This window comes from Danio rerio, chromosome 22, assembly GCF_049306965.1.
Source record: "Danio rerio strain Tuebingen ecotype United States chromosome 22, GRCz12tu, whole genome shotgun sequence".
In the NCBI taxonomy this organism is placed as follows: Eukaryota; Metazoa; Chordata; class Actinopteri; order Cypriniformes; family Danionidae; genus Danio; species Danio rerio.
The window spans coordinates 6,009,846-6,029,367 of record NC_133197.1 but is presented as its reverse complement, the minus strand read 5'-3'; the positions used below and the strand labels follow the sequence as shown (position 1 = coordinate 6,029,367).

The 19,522-nt window shown below is 34.1% G+C and overlaps 2 protein-coding genes across 4 annotated transcripts in view; both read left to right on the top strand.

Annotated features, from left to right (window-relative positions):
- Window positions 1-19,522, top strand: part of s1pr4 (sphingosine-1-phosphate receptor 4) — a 525,180-nt gene that overhangs the window by 49,785 nt on the left and 455,873 nt on the right. The window lies entirely within an intron of this gene.
- The window catches only part of cers5 (ceramide synthase 5), a 63,920-nt gene that overhangs the window by 40,601 nt on the left and 3,797 nt on the right, over window positions 1-19,522 (top strand). For all 3 annotated transcript variants that reach the window (XM_021469303.3, XM_073936292.1, NM_199628.1), the window contains 8 exon segments: window positions 4,039-4,144; window positions 7,742-7,872; window positions 9,839-9,896; window positions 10,066-10,116; window positions 10,576-10,668; window positions 15,671-15,799; window positions 17,321-17,427; window positions 19,108-19,264. In XM_021469303.3, the coding sequence (XP_021324978.1) occupies window positions 4,039-4,144; window positions 7,742-7,872; window positions 9,839-9,896; window positions 10,066-10,116; window positions 10,576-10,668; window positions 15,671-15,799; window positions 17,321-17,427; window positions 19,108-19,264 (832 nt within the window).

The window sequence follows — 19,522 nt, the reverse complement described above, 5'->3', positions numbered from 1 at the left end:
AAATATCAAAGAAAACATCAACTAATACATAAAATACATACTTGTGTAAAACTGCGTAATTTATATCTTATATCGAAAATCCAAGATTATTCAAAGCTCTATTTCTTTCCTGCTTTAAATAGACATGGATGTATTTGAGTCTAATTTGATTTCTTCATAATGTACAATGGGGAAAAACCTCTTCTGACAATCTCAGGATTATTCTATGCAAAATCGAGCTCCAGTTGATTTATTTGTTTGCAGATCTACACCAACCTGAAGTGCCACAGTCATTAATGTTCCCGGTTTTGTCGTCAGCTTCTGGCGTTCATTAATCAGTGAGTCAGAATCATTTGTTTTCGCTTCGGACAGAGTTTCTGGAATGTAGCAGGGTTTTGCATGAGTCAAATGAACGTCTGCTTCTGCTTCTTCAGAAACGCCGCTGATGGAAGTGGATGTGCGTGTTTGAGGACTGACTAGCTAAACTAGCTCGAGCTGTTGTGTAGATTTCTAATCTTACCTCAGAATTCAACAAGACTCTTTATTGTTTCGTGTTTTTCCAGCTAGCATAAGGTTACTGTTAACATCTACTTGATAGGTTTTACAGGAATCACACATTTTTCTATCAGATAAACTGTAAGACAAGTTACACACTGATTTTTTTTTTTAATAATTGATGTTAGATGTTTAATAAATTGTCAAACTATAATAAAAAACGGTACTAGTGTTAGCTGACACTGCTAATTAGCATTGTAGTTTAATCACAGCAAAACATTTAGGTACACATTTCAATCAAATTAGTCCCTCCAGGATTTTTAAAAAAATGAAATAAAATTTAGTGACTATAATTGCTGATTTTGTGTTAAGTTTTCACAAATTTGTGTCTTTTCTTTTACTGTTTTGCTGTTAAATTACACAAATTGAAGCATCTTAATTTATCTTCACATCTTAGTTTATGACCTTGAGAACTATTGATCTCTCATTTATATATAAAAAAACACTGAATCTTTAATATTTGATGTTAGAAGTTCATTAAATCATCAAACTGGTTGTTAACGCTAAGCATAAACTGACTTGATTGAGTAAACTTGACAAACTGTTAACTTGTAAACTGGACACACTGACTTGATCTGATCAGACTAACCTGATCTATATGAACTGACTTAAGTCGAACAATCTGAAAATAAACTGACTTTATTTTCACAAACTCCGTCTGAATAAGCTGACTTCATTTGAATAAACTGGCCTGGTTTGTGTAAACTGATGACTTGATCGGAATAAACTTATCTAGTTTAAACAAACTGCTTTTGGCCTGAATAAACTGACTTGATCTGAACAATCTGAAATAAGCTGACCTCATCTAGACGAACTGGCTTGGTCAGTCAAAACTGACTTGATCTAAATAAACTGACTTGATCTCGACAAACTGACTTGATCTGAATAAACTCATCTGATTTGTATGAACTGACTTAAACTGAACAGTCTGAAATAAACTGACTTCATCTGCACAAACTCTGAATAATCTGGCCTTATCTGGACAAACTGGCTTGGTTTGTGTAAACTGACTTGATTGGAATAAGTTGGCTTGATCTCAACAAACTGGGTTGTTTGGAGTAAACTGACTTAATCTGCATAGACTGAACTAATCTAAACAAACTGATTTGGTCTGAACAAACTGAACCAAATTGACTTCATCTGCACAAACTCAGTCTGAATAAGCTGACTTCATTTGGATAAACTGGCTTAGTTTGTGTGAACTGACTTGATTGGAATAAACTGACTTGATCTTGACAAACTGTTCTAATTTTCTGGACAAAGTTTCTGGAATGTAGCAGGGTTTTGCATGAGTCAAATGAACGTCTGCTTCTGCTTCTTCAGAAACGCAGCTGATGGAAGTGGATGTGTGTGTTTGAGGACCGACTAGCTAAACCAGCTCGAGCTGTTGTGTAGATTTCTAATCTTACCTCAGAATTCAACAAGACTCTTTATTGTTTCATGTTTTTCCAGCTAGCATAAGGTTACTGTTAACATTGTTAAATAAGCTGACTTCATTTGGATAAACTGGCTTAGTTTGTGTAAACTGACTTGATTGGAATAAACTGACTTGAACTTGACAAACTGGTTTGTTTGGCATAAACTGACTTGATCTGAACAAACTGTTCTAATTTAAACAAACCTCTTTTGGTTTGAATAAACTGACTTGATCTGAACAAACTGACCTGATCTATATAAACTGATTTACATTGAACAATCTCAAATAAACTGACTTCATCTGCACAAACTCAGTCTGAATCTGCTAACTTCATTTAGACAAACTGGCTTGGTTGGTGTAAACTGACTTAATTGGAATAAACTGATCTGAACTCTATGACCTGATTTCCACTGAACATTCTGAAAATAAACTGACGTTATCTGCACAAACTCAATCTGAATAAGCTGAGCTTGCTTTGTGTAAACTGACTTGATTGGAATAAACTGACTTGATCTCGACAAACTGGTTTGTTTGGTGTAAACTGACCTAGCCTAAAAACTCACCTAATCTGCACAAGGTGGTTTGGTCTGAGTAAAGTGACTTGATCTGAACAAACTGGCTTGATCCGAGTTTTAACACTACTGTCTTTACAGTGGAATCTGAATCATCAGCAGTCCTGTTTCCATCACTGATTCTGCTGTTTTTCCCATTTGTCACTCTTATTTGACTGTTAATCAATTGTAAAGACGTTTCATATGAAGGACTGCCACATTCTTATTAGCTTCACCACTGCTAAACCACACACAGTGATCAAGAACACTTAGCTGAAATTGTGTATCCGTAGTACAGATTTCTGAACTGATAAAACCAAGAGGCAAACCACAGCAGACCGCCACTCAGAAAACTGAGCTCGTCTTACTAGACTATTTGCAATATTTCATTTATTTAATTGTTGTGTCTATAACATTACACTTAGAACACAATGCATTCTTTCAATATTAATAATTTAATTTCATTTTCTTGTCGGCTTAGTTCCTTTATTAGTCCGGGGTCGCCACAGCGGAATGAACCGACAACTTATCCAGCAAGTTTTTACGCAGCGGATGCCCTTCCAGCCGCAACCCATCTCTGGGAAACATCTACACACACACTCATACACTACAGACAATTTAGCCTACCCAATTGGACTGTGGGGGAAACCGGAGCACCCGGAGGAAACCCACGCGAACGCAGGGAGAACATGCAAACTCCACACAGAAACGCCAACTGAGCCGAGGCTCGAACCAGCGACCCAGCGACCTTCTTGCTGTGAGACAACAGCACTACCTACTGCGCCACTGCTTTGCCAATATTAATAATTCATCTTTCAAATTTTATATTGATTTATTTATTATTATTTAGATTATTATTATTAATATTATATATTTTAACTGCTCAGTAATTGAATTAAATAATATCTCTAGTTTCTTTAAATGTAAACAAACTCCAATTTGAAATACTTTGGGTTAAGCTGGGTTAAAGTTACATTACCAGTGTTGGGCAAGCTGCTCTGAAACTCGATAGTGTTGAACATTTTAAGTAAAATATGTCAAGAATATTTGAGGATGGTCTGTTGAATTGATATAAAATAATGTACAATGAAAGTGTGCATTATTTTTCTGATTATTCAACATTCCGACATCAATTATTTCACTTATTTTATAGTTCCCAAAGCTAAAGCCACAGTTCAGATGTTGTATTTCAGACATTTGTCAGGTTTTTGTCCTCAAAATGCTAATGTATGATAGACCAGTTCCTCAACCAAAGCCTTCTGTTGTGTTTTGATGTGACTGTTGAAGCTGTTAATGACTCATTCAGCGTAGTGATATGAAGCTGTAATGTGCTCAAAACCTGCCGGAACTACTTTAGCTGTGCATTTATTTAAAAATAACAGCACATCTTAGAATGCTAATCAGCCAATCAGAATCAAGCAATCAGCATTTAAAATGCATCACATCAGTGGAGATTTGATCTTGATCAGTAGTTGAGTTGTTTTTCCTGACGACTCGTAGATTAAATGTAATGTTATCTGTTATTTCCTCCTGAAGGTTTATCGCAGGTCCGTGTGCCTCCATGCTTCAGATCCAGACGGAGTTGAGTAGGAGAGCTCAGCCCAACGCCGTCCTGGAGAAAGTGTTTACATCCATCACAAAGGTATGATTCAGACAGAACCAGCGCAATGGAAAAACAACACCGTTCAAATTATGGGTTGCACTTCCCATGCTTTCAAACATAAACAAATTCCTGGAGATAGTGAGGTTGTGCAGCAAATAATCCATATACAGGTCAAGTCAGAGCTTGCGTAGTAGAACCTGCAATATGTTTATTAACACTGGAACTACTAGAATTCTACTGGAATTACCATAGTAGTGATGGCGTTCTCAACATACCAGACATCATACTGTCCCGTCATGTTTACATTTAAAGCTTCTATTGAGATACTAAAATTAACCTTTAATTGTCTGTCGTCATATTTAATAAAGTCATTACTCTAGTAATAAGTAATAAACAATCTTTATTATGATTAATCTTAGCAGTGACTCTAAAAGTCCTGTTTTGTGGCACCTGCTCAACTCTAATCCAGACTCAGCATTGTAAGTCGTGCGATGTGATAATTGCGGATGCGATATGGCAGGCCTAATTCTGTTATTTAAATCTTTTATCTAAATATAGTAACACATTTATTTCGAAGCATTTATTTTAAAAAGATTCCCATATTCAAATTTGTATTCAAATGTGGCCACACGGTTATTTTTATGCCTTTATTTGAATATGGCTACATAATGATATTGCACTTCTCAATGTTATTTTACGTATAAATCTCTGACAGAGACCCCTCCCCCACCAGCCAATCATTGCGTGCATAGTTAACGAGAATGATGACATCATCAGTAGCATCAAGGATAACCCCGCCTCTTTTTTTGTATATTAAAACTTCTCTCTCAGATTTTAATAAAAGCTTCTTGCTCTATTTACTCCCATAATTATTGCAGTGCATCATGGGATGTAGAATAAAAGGTGGATACAATTCGACAGCAGCAATATGAACATGTTTTCAGTCATAAATGTCTGTTTTTTTTCTTTTACGAACCTGTTTTTCTTCTTCTCCCTGTGCATTTTATGAGCTCATAAAAGCGACGTTGACTTCAACTTTAGCCGAGAAATGCAGGTTTAGCATTAGCGGATGGATAAATAAAGGAACGAATGCTCTGACTTTACAATAACCAGTCACTTCAAAGAGGCGTGCGCTTAAAGTGCTGTAAAAGTGTCTTATCTGCGCCGTTTTGTTATAGGTGTAAATCTGATCTGATAACTGGAGCCGCTCGCCGGAAGACAGAAGCTGTCAATATGCGGCCTGGGCTTCGCTCTTCTCGTTTGACTGGTTATTCTGGAGGTCTTTCTGCAGCTTCTCAGAAAGCTGTCACTGATTTTGATGTATTTTCTTGTTTGCATTCTTCGAATTTGATTTATTTGTTTACTTTGTTGGTCTCAGATCCTGATTGTAAATCAATAATACAAAAATGACTTGCTGTTTCAGACTGTAATAACTGAAGCAGTGAAATATATATTAAAGGGCCATGAAACCCCCTCGTTTCAGCAGGGTGTTTTCACACCTCTACTTTGGAAAAAGTCAGAAAAGTGGGCGTGTCCAGCTCTGTTTAGGGGGGAGTGTCGGAGGAAGAAAAGAGGCACAGTGTGGGAGTGTCTATTTGAACACGCGCTGAGTTTCAGAGTCAAAATACACACACACAGGGGACACACACACACACACAGGGCACACACAAAGTGATGGTGTTTAACCTACATGGACATCTGTAGTCGAATTATTTGACAAATTATTAAATGTTGGACCTAAACTGCAGTTTGGCTCTTTTATTCAGGGAATTCATTCATGTCCCTCGTGACAAACGAGATATTTGATTCGAGGAACTTCTGCAAGCGTGTATTTTTCATGCAATGTTTGATACCGCACGGCGAATGAGAGAAAAAAAAACTCTGCATTTCCCGGAAACTTAGATGCACACGGCAGGTAGCGTCAGAAAGCCGCGTGTGTTATTCCGGTCACTAAATGCGGTGAAAACCCTACACGAGGTTAAAGTTTGGTTGTGGTGCTAACATGTTTACACTTGGTGCAATAGTTAGTTTGATACAAACAAACTGAATAAACAAAGAGCACTGGTCGCTTACTTACCAAATCTGTAGAGACAGGACAATCACCAGCAACTAGAGCCGCGTCTTTATAAAAAGGAGACTAAAGCGAATCCGGATCTCAGCGTTTGCAGATGAGAACAGCTCTCAGGTAAACAATAATCCTCCTCAGACACGCAAGTTATTGTTGTCGAGCGTCGCGTACACTGTTAATCCACACGTGACTCCAGCTGAGCTCTCACAGAGAGAAAATGAAAACAAAACTTAACAGCAGCAAAATATAAAAGCAACACTTCACGCTTGTTTTGCCAACACAACGTGGCGTCTTTGTCGTCTAAACACTGTGACAGTAATGAATATTAATGAAGTTGCACAATAGAGCACGCTGATTGGTTTGAACCAAGCCTTACTCATGCATTAATGCATCACACTGTAAGACGTAATAAGACACACTCTGGCACAGACGCCCAGTCTGCACGCTGGAATACACACTATTATGTCATGACCGTGACGCAGCTTCAAAAATTGTTTCAAACCAGAAGTACGAATTTGCTTAAAATAACGCAAAAACAACCAATTTACACTTTTTATTGAAATATAGGTGTCCTAATAGTGTTTTTAGCAGTGTGGGACACATATACGACTGTCAACAGCTCAAAAAATGTGTTTTGGTGTTTCGTGACCCTTTAACACCGTGCATGGTGATTTGGCCTTAAATCAAAATCTCGATTAATTAATCATTAAATCTACTATGATTTATGATTTATTAATGTAATTTATTTATACATTTTTTGCCCTCATAGTTCACAGACAAGTTTTATATGCTATTTAAAGACATCTCTGGAGCAGCTTCCAATCATGGTCAATGGCACGGTGGTTAGCACTGTGGCCTCACAGCAAGAAGATCGTTGGTGCAAACCTCAGCTGGGTCAATCGGCATTTCCCTGTGGAGTTTGCATGTTCTCCCGTGTTGGCGTGGGAGTCCTACGGGTGCTCCGGTTTCCCCCACAGTCTAAACACATGTGCTATAGGTGAATTGAATTAACCAAATTGGCTATAGTGTATGTGTGAATGAGTGTTTATGAGTGTTTCTCAGTAATGGGTTGTGGCTGGAAGGGCATCCGCCGCGTAAAACGTATGCAGGAACAGTTGGCGGTTCATTTCGCTGTGGTGACCCCTGGCAAATAAGGGACTAAGCCGAAGGAAAATGAAAGAATAACATCACTTCCATCACAGACTATTTTAGCCCGATAAAGTTTTGTTAAATGTTAGTATACTTGTTGACTAAGCAGACAAAAGTGTCACTGAGGGGCTTGAAATAGAAGTATTGTCAAATATGATGAAATCACTAAAGATATTAATATCACTTTACAATATTATGTGACATTAACAGATTGAAAAAAGTTAAATAAAATTTCATTGCATTTAATAAAGATTATTAGCCTTTTTAGAGCAGTTTAAAAGTGGACATTTAAAAAAAAAATTGCCTAAATGTCATTACCGTCAGCATCACTTCCACAATATAATGAAGAATAATTAGAGAAAAGATTAACATAACTGTTTGTTTATTTATTTATTTATTTATTTCTGTGTTTGTTTCAGTCTCCAGACTCCAGGCATTCAGAAGGCCTGTCTAAACAGCTGGACTGGGATGTGCGAAAAGTCCAGCGATGGTTTCGACACAGAAGAAACCAAGACAAACCCAGCACAAGAACCAAATTCTGCGAGAGCATGTAGGTTTCCAGTTGATCCTACTGTGCATGCCTGCTAGCGAATTAGCTTGTGGAGTAACATGAAAATATGCCAATGAATATCTGCATTCATAATCAAAACACAATGAGGAATTATTGGCATTACGACATGCTTCATGCTGATTTTTAGATTTTATGGTTGTTCATTTTGGTTTAATTATTTATTGTGTTCATTGTAAACTTTCACAGAGGTGAATTGTATAGGTTTATTTATTTTATTAAATGCACCAAGTAATTTATCAGCAATATTTGCTCGACAGCATGCTTCAAGTATTAAATATAAGCTTTCACTCTTTCTTTTTTAGGCACATTTCTCACTTTCGTTTAATATTTGGTGAATTTTTAATCTATTCATCATGTAGCATTTGGTGTTTCTTTGTAATCCGCTTGTTGAGTGGTGACGTGTTTGTGACGTATGTAATACCGTTTCCGGGTCCAAGCCGCCACTCATTTGAGTGGAGAAATCATTCGTTTATGATCACGTTTTATTCCTATCACACATTAAAGTTAATCTTATATAAAGTCATAGTGTACACAATTATCTCTGGGCTTGCTGCATAACAAATACCAAAAATGTAACAATATATAAAAAATTTATCACTTTCTGGCCATCGGATATTAGGCAATGGACATATATACTGCAATCGTGATTTTCGAAAGCATTAAATCGCTTTGTAAACGTTTATTATTACCATTTCATGAGCCGTCCCATTCAGTTGAATAGAGCGCTTGGACCTGGAAGCCGCTTCGCGTGACGTCACACTTAACAAGCGGATATGAAGGAAATTCCATTCAGAATGCATTGTGAAATGTAAAACTTTATTAATTTACTATACAGTATTTGTTATCAATTATTGTTTTATTAAGGGATTTATCAACATTATTTTCACTACAGCATGCGTTAAGTTTTAAGTAAATCTTGTAATTGCGTGTACTTTTTTGTTTTATGCACATTTTTAAATTTAGTTTCATTCACAAATTACCGTTTCTTCTTAATATAATAAAAATTCCACTCAAAACCCACCTTTTTCCATTTTTAGATGCATTTATCAAATAAAATAAGGAATCTATTAGTGACGTTTTATACGATACATTCACACGCCAGCTAAAAATGTTGTGGAGTTTGGTCGACTAAATACAAATTTTTCGATGGATAAATACTCTTGCTGACATCATCCCGTGTTAATGCGCATTTTGAAATATCGCCTGAGAAATGAGCGATGAAAAAGGCAAAAAAATATATAATAATCGATTAATTTGTAAAAAAACTACATAGTCCGATCACTTGAGATAGATTCGGACTTGTGCGATAAAGTTTGCTGAATTGCTGTTGCAAATTAAACTTTGACATTACACACACGTGACCAATCAGCAGTCTCCATTATCTTTTCCTTGTTTACTGTTGGTTGCTAGGTTACCAATACTACATTCGGCTGCTTTACTAACTTAACGGAAACACTCTTAATTCCCATTTGCATTGTTTATTTAGTTTTTTTACTTATTTATTTGATGTATGGTGAACTTTGAAAATATTTGCGTCACCTTAAGTTGGAAACCCAGCTACTGTTTTACCAAACAGCAATAAAAGAAATACAATTAGACTGATGATAAGACGTAATTTTGTTCATGCCGATATTAGCGGAATTGTTATAAAGTCACTAAATGCATATATTTGTATATTGCATACTGTTTAAAAGTATTACAATGTCAGAGTCATTAGTTGTCAAACAAAAAGTACACAACGAATCATTATTGAGAGAGCTGGTTGGTTTGGTTGATTAGCAGTATTAAATGAGGAATATTTACCGGATTTTAATGTAAAGGTTGAGTGGAGAGTAAATGAGGAAATACCAGTGTGATTATAATGCAATGTGATTCCTCTTATCTGTGTTTGAGTGTGTATGTTTAGTTGTTGTTTTTCTGACAACAGCTGTGTTTTTCTCTACAGGTGGAGGTTTACATTCTATCTGTCTATATTTACGTATGGGATGCGTTTTCTGTGGCAGGTGAGTTTGGCTCTCCAAGTGGTCTTTATGGATCTTTTTAGTTTCCTGCTATTTTATATGACTGAAATGTGTAGGATTATATGCAGATATGACATTTATACGCTTTTTCATGCCAGTTAACTGTGTGTGTGTGTGTGTGTGTGTGTGTGTGTGTGTGTGTGTGTTGTAGTCTCCGTGGATGTGGGATACGAGACAGTGCTGGTACAACTACCCCTATCAGGTAATGCTTGAATGATTTTTAATGCAGGTTCAGATTAATCCCCATGGTTAACTTTGACATTCTCTGGAAGCAAATCATGTTAAAACATTGTCAACCATGCATGGTTTATTAGATAATAACAACAACCTTGCAAAACCTGAATTTAAAAAATGTATGTTCTCACATACAGCAGGGGAAAATAATAATATGTTTTGTTTAAATGCACCAATATATATCACTCATATTCACTGAGAAATGAGGTATAATATTTATTTTCATAATGGGGTATACTCATACTGAGCACTGTGTGTAGTCACGATATAAGATTTGGGGAATGAATGTGCTTAAATAAGAAATTAACTTTACATGAGTGTCTTTTAAAAATGTCAACTTCCATTTATAATTTGGCATTTTAAGTGTTTCCTCAAAAGTAGTTTCTGCTTTATAATCCAAGTCTGTGTGTGTGTTTGTGTGTTGTAGGTGCTGACCTCAGGCCTGTATTATTATTATGTAACAGAACTGGCCTTCTACTGGTCGCTCATGTTCTCTCAGTTCACAGACATCAAAAGAAAGGTGAGTCCAGAACCTTATAAAAGCAAAACTTCATTTAATTTACCTCTTTGCCTCCTACCAGATCGGAGGGTGCTTTCACACCTACACTTTTGTTTCGGAACGTGTCTCGTTTGCTCAGTTAGCGCGGTTCGTTTGGCATATGTGAACAGGGCAATCGCGATTTGTTCCGCGCCAAAGTAATCGCTCCGAGATCGCTTGAATGAAGTGGTCTCGGTTTGATTGAAACGAACCCTGGTGCGGTTCGATTGCAGTGAGAAAGCGATCCGATCCGAGCGCGGTTATATCACAGTGTTTTATGGATATGTAATAGGCTTACGGCTATATGAAGAGAGAATTATGAGTAGGGCGGGAAGTTTCGCGAGTCTCCGGATGCCCGCAAACGAGTGATGATCTCCCGGTAATCTCGCGTCTCTCTCCCGGTCCTCAAATAGGCATCGTCGCGCACCCTTCTCACCCCTCCCCACCGCGTCTCTCCTCAGACACATCGCGCGCGCACCCTGTCAATTACCACCAAACCACCACCTCTCCTGACAGCTGAGCGGGACGCTGCAAAATAAACCCTGACACTCTGACCAATGTGAGGAGAGTTTACTCGCACGTGACTTGTTTTAGGGCTTTTGGTCCGATTAGAAACTTTGCAGTGTGAAAGCGAACCGCTCCAAGAGCAAAGAGCAACAATGTAACAATTGTAATCTCTGTTTCGGAACAACTGAATCGATTCACAGGTGTGAAAGCACCCTGAGATACATATTTAAAATAGATTTCTTTTTTAAAGGGGTCATGAACTCAGAAACCAATATTCCCTTGGTCTTTTGACATATGAAGACTCGTAGTACTGTAAGAACATCCTGTACGTTTCAGAGCTCAAAACGTTGAGTTTCCTCCAAAAAGGCTTGTATTGAAGGCCGTCTGACAAAGCCACAGACTTTGGAATGTTTGTCTCTATGATGTCATAAGGTGGATAAGCTCCACCTCCACAGAAGATTAACGCCCACTTCTACTGAACTGCCTATTTGGCTTTCTTATGGGCCGATCACAACGAATGTGCTCTTTGCATTGAGAGGCGCCTCTCAAATAGTTTGCTAACAGCCGCGAGCGTTTTGAGCGCTGCTTATGCGCCCTGCGCGTCTCACGTTTTAACCGCCTGCTGCGCCTCGCATTTTTGCCCTTGCATGCCATGCGCTCTCAATTAAAAAAAAAAAGTCAACTCTGAGTAGGAAAAGCACGCTACATCACTCGCGTCTGTTTCATTTTCCAATCAAATGGAAGCAGAGGCGGGGTTTCCGTGAGGCGCCTGCAGTGTTTGTGTTTGTGTCAGCTGATTCACTCGTTGCCTAGCGACATAAAAAAAAGCGCACACGTTCCTTTTTTTCTTGTCAACAAAAAGGCAGTGCGTTTTGGGATTGTAAATGCGCATTCAATGTGAACGGCCCCTTAATATGAAAAATTTCCAGCCAGTCTGAGAAGTGGGCTTTACTTTAGAGACTACAATCGGCCACACCCACTTAAAGCTTTCTAATGAGGGTCAAAAACAGCATAGAAAATAGTTCCCTTTTAAATTATCATGCTTTTTAGAAGAGATTGGTCAAGGACTGAAGATTTTTCTGGAATATTTTCAACAAATCTATGTTGCGTACTGCAGTGTTCGAGGTGTTTTACAGTCTGTATGCCACCATGACCGCCTGTTTAAATTCACTTCCTCTAACACACACAGATTACCAGATTAAAGAGTACTAATATAAGATTAATACTTGAAATGTAATTTTGGCCATTGTCAAATTGTCATGCGTTTACGATAGAATTTGCACTATACAATTTTTAAGTATGCATTTACGATAGTATTTGCACTATACAAAGTTTTAAGTATGTGTTTATGATGGTATTTGCACTATACAAATTCTTAAGTATGTGTTTATGATGGTATTTTCACTATACAAATTTTTAAAAATGCGTTTACAATAGTGTTTGCACTATACAAATTTTTAAGAATACGTTTACGATAGTGTTTGCACTATACAAATTTTTAAATTTGCATTTATGATAGTATTTGCACTATACACAATTTGTCAAAAGTGTTTCTTTTAAGCTATTTTTAAAATGTTTGCTGCATGAGTAAAAAAAATCTGCTATACTTATCAATTCAATTCTGGTATATATATATAAACACACACACAGACACGCACACACACACACTAATAATGTACTGTTTATTTAAAATGTAATTTTTTTTATATTTTTTATGAAATAAAAGATATATTTAGGTAATTTTTAAACACATTTCAAAGTGATTTTTGATAATTTTCTAATATTTTAATTATTAAAAAATAATTATTGCATAAAAGCAGATGTTTTTTTTTTTGTTTGTATAATATAAATAGGTGTTGTGACTATCCTTGTTCAAAGTTTTAAATTAGTCACATCACATCAGCAGGTTACACTTACAAAAAAAAACTGAATGGGTCAAGAAAATTTGCAGTCTCTATTTATTTTATGTCAAAATCTTAACATTATATGTGGACCCCTGAGAACATTTCAAAATAAACGACCAAGGTAGTATGTGACTATAATAAATACAGGTGAGGTCAACATACGCTTATTTTACACACTTAAGAAGATAGTACACAAAAAAATGCAAGTTTCATTTTCAGCTGTTGAACAAAAAAAGAAGATAATTTGAAGAATGTTATAAACTGGTAACCACTGACTACCATAGTAGGAGAAAGAATACTATTGTGGTCAATGGTTACCAGTTTCCAATCATTCCTCAAAATATCTTCTTTTGTATTCAACAGGAAAAAAGAAACTCATCAATGTTTGAATCAAGTGAGTAAATGATAAAGTTTTGGGTGAACTATCCCTTTAAGACGTCTCTCGGCGATCTTACATCATGTGACGGAGATTTAAACTGCTTAAGCTTGTGCAGATTAGTGTGTTAAAGGACCTTAAACTCCAGCAGTAATCCTTCAGAACGAGTGTGTGTGAATTGAACAGCTGTCAGACGCACTTGCTTTCTTTTCTCCTGTCACTGCTGCTTTATTTTCATCAGCTCTTGAAAACAAACGCATTTGTTTCTGTCCGCTGAGCGTCTTCAGGTTTATTTGTTTAAGATTCGGCCCTCGGCGGTGTTCATTGTGAGGCCATAGTTTAGTATAATAACTGACAGTGAGTCAAAAGTCATAACACAGAGGTTTCGTTCATCTTTTCAGTAACACTCAGGAAATTAATTGAGCTTCTGTTGTGCATGTTATCAAGCTGGAAGGAAAATACTTTAATCGAAAATTATGAAATTTGCACTATACAAAGTTTTAAGTATGCGTTTACGATAGAATTTGCACTATACAATTTTTAAGTATGCATTTACGATAGTATTTGCACTATACAAAGTTTCAAGTATGCTTTTACGATAGTATTTGCACTATACAGATTCTTAAGTATGTGTTTATGATAGTATTTGCACTATACAAATTTTTAAGTATGTGTTTATGATGGTATTTGCACTATACAAATTTTTAAGTATGTGTTTATGATGGTATTTGCACTATACAAATTTTTAAGAATACGTTTACGATAGTATTTGCACTATACACATTTTTAAGAGTACGTTTACGATAGTGTTTGCACTATACAAAGTTTTAAATATGCGTTTACGATAGTATTTGCACTATACTAAGTTTTAAGTTTACGTTTACAATAATATTTGCACTATGCAAAGTTTTAAGTATGCATTTAAGATAGTATTTGCACTATACAAAGTTTAAAGTATACGCATACAATAGTATTTGCACTATACAGTGTTTCAAGTATACTTTTACGTTAGTATTTACACTAAACAAGTTTTTAAGTATGCGTTTACGATAGTGTTTGCACTGTACAAAGTTTTATATATGCGTTTACAATGGTATTTTCACTATACTGAGTTGTTTACGTTTACGATAGTATTTGCACTACACAGTTTTAAGTATGCGTTTACAATAATATTTGCACTATACAAAGTTTTAAGTATGCATTTAAAATAGTATTTGCACTATACAAAGTTTTAAGTGTACGTTTATGATAGTATTTGCACTTTACAAAGATTTAAGTATGCGTTTATGACAATATTTGGACTATACCAAGTTTTAAGTATGCATTTACAATAGTATTTGCATTATACTTAGTTTTAAGTATACGTTTATGATAGTATTTGCACTATACTGAGTTTTATTTTTAAGTTTACGGTGGTATTTAAACTATATAGTTTTAAGTATACGTTTATGATAGTATTTGCACTATACTGAGTATTATAGTATATTATAAGCATAATTGTATAATAATATAGTATTATAAGCATAATTGACACTTTTCAATTGTTATTTTTGAGATCAGGAACGGTCAAACTGTATACTTAAGATGCTGATTTACTTTTAGTTGACCCATTTGTAAGGATATGGACCAAGAACGTTTTTTTTTTTTTTTTTTTTTTCTTTTGTGCCGATATACTGTAAAATTGAGTCAGTACCAAAATACAGATCATACTGATAAATTATAAGCTTGTACTTTACCATGCTTCATTTCAAATTGGTTAAAATCAATTGTTATTTTGAGTTTGTGCAGATTTGATATAAGTGTTTTGTTGATTATTGTGAAATGTATTTGTGTTTGCGTAATTGTTTTTATGAGTTTAAGAGTGTGATTTAAACTGTTTAAAATAAATAAATCAAATTTAATTATAATCACATTGCAATGTCTCCAAATATTTAGGTGTTATTAGTACGGGTGGGTGAAAAAAATGTATTCATTGATGAATCGCGACTCATTTTTTATTAAATCTGAATCAATTCTCAGTATAGATTCAAAACTTGCCAGAACTAATTTAGCTGTATGTTTATCTTTATTAGAATGCTCAGCCAATCAGAATCAAGCATCCAACAGCCCCTGTAGTATGACTGTAATTAATTTGCATAATGTGTTTGTGTTTTGCATCTAGTGTATTCATTTAAGGTTTATGTTGTGTGTCTTTCAGGATTTCCTCATCATGTTCATTCATCATCTGGCCACCATCGGCCTGATCAGTTTCTCATATGTAAATAACATGTTGCGTGTGGGAAGTTTGGTCATGTGTGTTCATGATGCCTCCGACTTCCTGCTGGAGGTAAAAAAAACAACAACAACAAAACACTTGCACTTCTGCATATATATATATATATATATATATATATATATATATATATATATATATATATATATATATATATATATATATATATATATATATATATATATATATAATTGATTAAGATCTAAACATTTTTCCTATATATACTGTAACTAACTCTAAATGTAAATAATTATAATGTAATTATAATTAAAAATAATTTTATAAATATAATGTAAATAATTCTAAATAATTTGTTTTATGCTTTCAGTTGTCATTTTTTTTAAATAAAACAAATATCAAAATTTTACAGAAACATATTATTATATATATATATATATATATATATATATATATATATATATATTTATATATATATATATATATATATATTTATATATATATATATATATATGTATATATATATGTATGTATATATGTGTGTGTGTGTGTGTGTGTGTGTGTGTGTGTGTGTGTGTGTGTGTGTGTGTGTGTGTGTGTGTGTGTGTATGTATGTATGTATGTATGTATGTATATAGACATATATCATGTATAGACATATATCATGTATATATCTTGGCATATATATATATATGCCAAGGATTTTCCAGTTAAAGATAATTTTTAATATTTAATATCTTTATTTATTCTCCTTTTAGGCTTTGAATAACTGATTCATACATTATTTATTTGTTTTCATTAAATATTTTTCAAAAGCTGAAAAAGATATATACAAATCTATGAAGTATATATATTATAAAAGTAGAGTATCCTTAAAAAATGCATGTATGTTTGATGGATTCAGTTCTACATATTTAATGTTTAATTTTTCATAGCCTATAATTTTGCAATGTATAATTTTTATGTTCATTTAATTTATTAATATCTAAAGATAATCATTATATATGTCAATAATTGATTTTTTTTGTAAATAAATACAAAACATTTTTTTGCAATATTTCCAGTTACCTCCACAATTTTGCATATTATTTAGCTAATATCAGTGTTTAAAAACACTAGAATAGAAATAGCACTGTTTGCAAATGTTTCTTTTCTAAATTGTAAGTTATGTTAGCAACTTTGGATAGAAATTTAGCTTTCAAACACATTGGTTTGAAAAAGACACTGTTTTCTACATTTTTCTTCAATATTGCAAGTTACTTTGCATATTTGTATGGAAATTTGACTGTTGTACTTTTTACGTTTCGAAAATGTTAGGATGAAAATAGTGCTTTATTTTCAAGTGTTTTCTGTAGTATTCCATGTTAATGATTGATTTTTTTTTTTTTTTTGGACAAAAAAGCTTTTAAATAGCACTAATCTACAAATCCTTCAAGAATATATTAGAAAAATATAGTATCATCCTCTCAAAATCACCAAAAATTTATCGTCTTATTCGAATTGTTATTCTAATAATTTATATTAAGAATCTGTTTGAGAAGTGCTGAAGTATAATTCTATCCTATTGACTTTTCACTGTTATTTTCTTTGATATTTATGTTTTCCCTCTTCTTACAGGCGGCAAAGTTAGCAAACTATGCCAAATACCAGCGTGTGTGTGACGTGGTGTTTGTGATATTCGGGATAATCTTCTTCGGGACGAGATTGATCATTTTCCCCTTCTGGTCAGTGTGTCTCCTGTGTGCTCGTTAATGTAATTGCTCAATTAACTGTTCCGTTGACTGACTCCAGCAGAGATGAAACCCAAGCATCTGGATTCAGTGTCTCTGTTTAAGTGGAGAGCTAAATAATGAGGAAAGAAATTACTGATATATGTTTTATGTATTCAATATTCTAAGTTACTTCCCCAAATTTGTATAGTTTTAATTGAAGTTAAATATTAATTATTATTATTATAGTATATAATTAAATATAGATATTAGGTAAATGTAGTACAAATTAATTTGGTAATGTTTTGTACTTTTGAACTCATTGGGATTAAAACAAAAGCTTTATTTGCAAATATGTATTTCTAAAATTTTTAATTATGTTCGCAACTTTGGATTAAAAATTTAGAGTTAAGTTTTGTTCTTTCGAACTTTTGGATGAAAATAATACTTTATTTGCAAATATTACTTTCTAATATTTTAAGTTATGTTCGCAGCTTTAGAAGGAAATTTAGCTAATTGTTTTGAAAACAGCACTTTTTTCGCTTTTTTTTTTTTTCAACATGTTAAGTTACTTTCGCAAATTTGGATGTAAATTTTTAAGTGTAAAGATTTGTAGTCACGTTTAGTACTTTCAAACACATTGGGATTGAAACTACGCATTTTCAGCAATATTCCAAGTTACATTTACAATTTTGGTTAGAGATTTGACTAATGTTTATATTTTTTGCAATATTCAAGTTACGATTGCAACTTTTGATAGAAATTTTGCTAATTTAAAAATTAGCTTAAGTTTTGTTCTTTCGAAAAAATTAGGATAAAAGTATAACTTTATTTGCAAATATTTCTTTTTAATATTTCAAGTTATGTTCGCAGGTTTAGAAGCAAATTTAGCTAACTGTTTTTGAAAGCAGCACTTTATTCGCAATTTTTTCATTGCAATATTTCAAGTTACTTTCGTAAACTTTGATAAAAAATTTTTGTTCTTTCGAAAACAATGGGATAAAAATAGCAATATTTTTTTTCTAATATATTTTAAATTATGTTCACAGCTTTGGAAGGAAATTTAGCTAATTGTTTTGAAAACAGCACTTTATTTCCATTTTTATTTTTATTTTTTTTTATTTTTTTTTGCTTTATTTCAAGTTACTTTTGCAAATTTGGATAGAAGTTTTGATGGTATAAAGATTTTTGTGGTTACGTTTAGTACTTTCAAACACTTTGGGATTATAACTACGCATTTTTTGCAATAGCTACGACTACAATTTTGGATAGAAATTTAAGTAACGTACGTATTTTTTGCAATATTTCAAGTTACGTTCTTAAATTTTGATTGAAAATTAGCTAATGAAAATATTTTTTGCATTCGTTTTGTTCTTTGAACACATTGGAGGAAGCCACTTAATTTGCTAATGTTTTTTGCAATATAAGTTACGTCTGCAACTTTGGTTAGAAATGTATGTTTTATAAATATAGTTCTGTTAAACACCGGATAAAAACTGCTTTATTTGCATTTCTAAGCTAAATATGAACCTTCATATAGAAATTTATTTTTTGCAATATTCAAATTTAAATTCATGAATTTGGTTGGAAATGTCGTCAGTGGGTTTTTAGTTAATTTATTTTCTTTCAAAGTCAGAATGGGCATTTTTCAGAAATGTTAAGTCAATTCTTCATTTGTTTTTGTGACGGTCTCAGGATCCTGAACACGACTCTGTTTGAGAGCTGGCAGATCATCGGGCCGTACCCGTCCTGGTGGCTCTTCAACTTCTTGCTGCTGGTTCTGCAGGTGCTACACATCTTCTGGTCGTATCTGATCGCTCGCATCGCCTTCAAAGCCATCGTCAGGGGAAAGGTGCGCAAAAAACAACTTCATTTTGTATTTGTTCAGTCGTGACGAATGAAATACTGTTCCCGGGTCCAAGCCTCTACTCATTTGAGAACTCGATAACAGTCTCCATTTATGGCCAATGGTTATTCATATCACATTCAAGGGCTGATTGACTTACGATATAAAAATAATTGTGATGTATTATGATGTTGTGATGTGTGAGAGATCTGCAGAGATCAACAGCCTGAGATATCAAGACATTTGTGCTGCCCATTACATTAC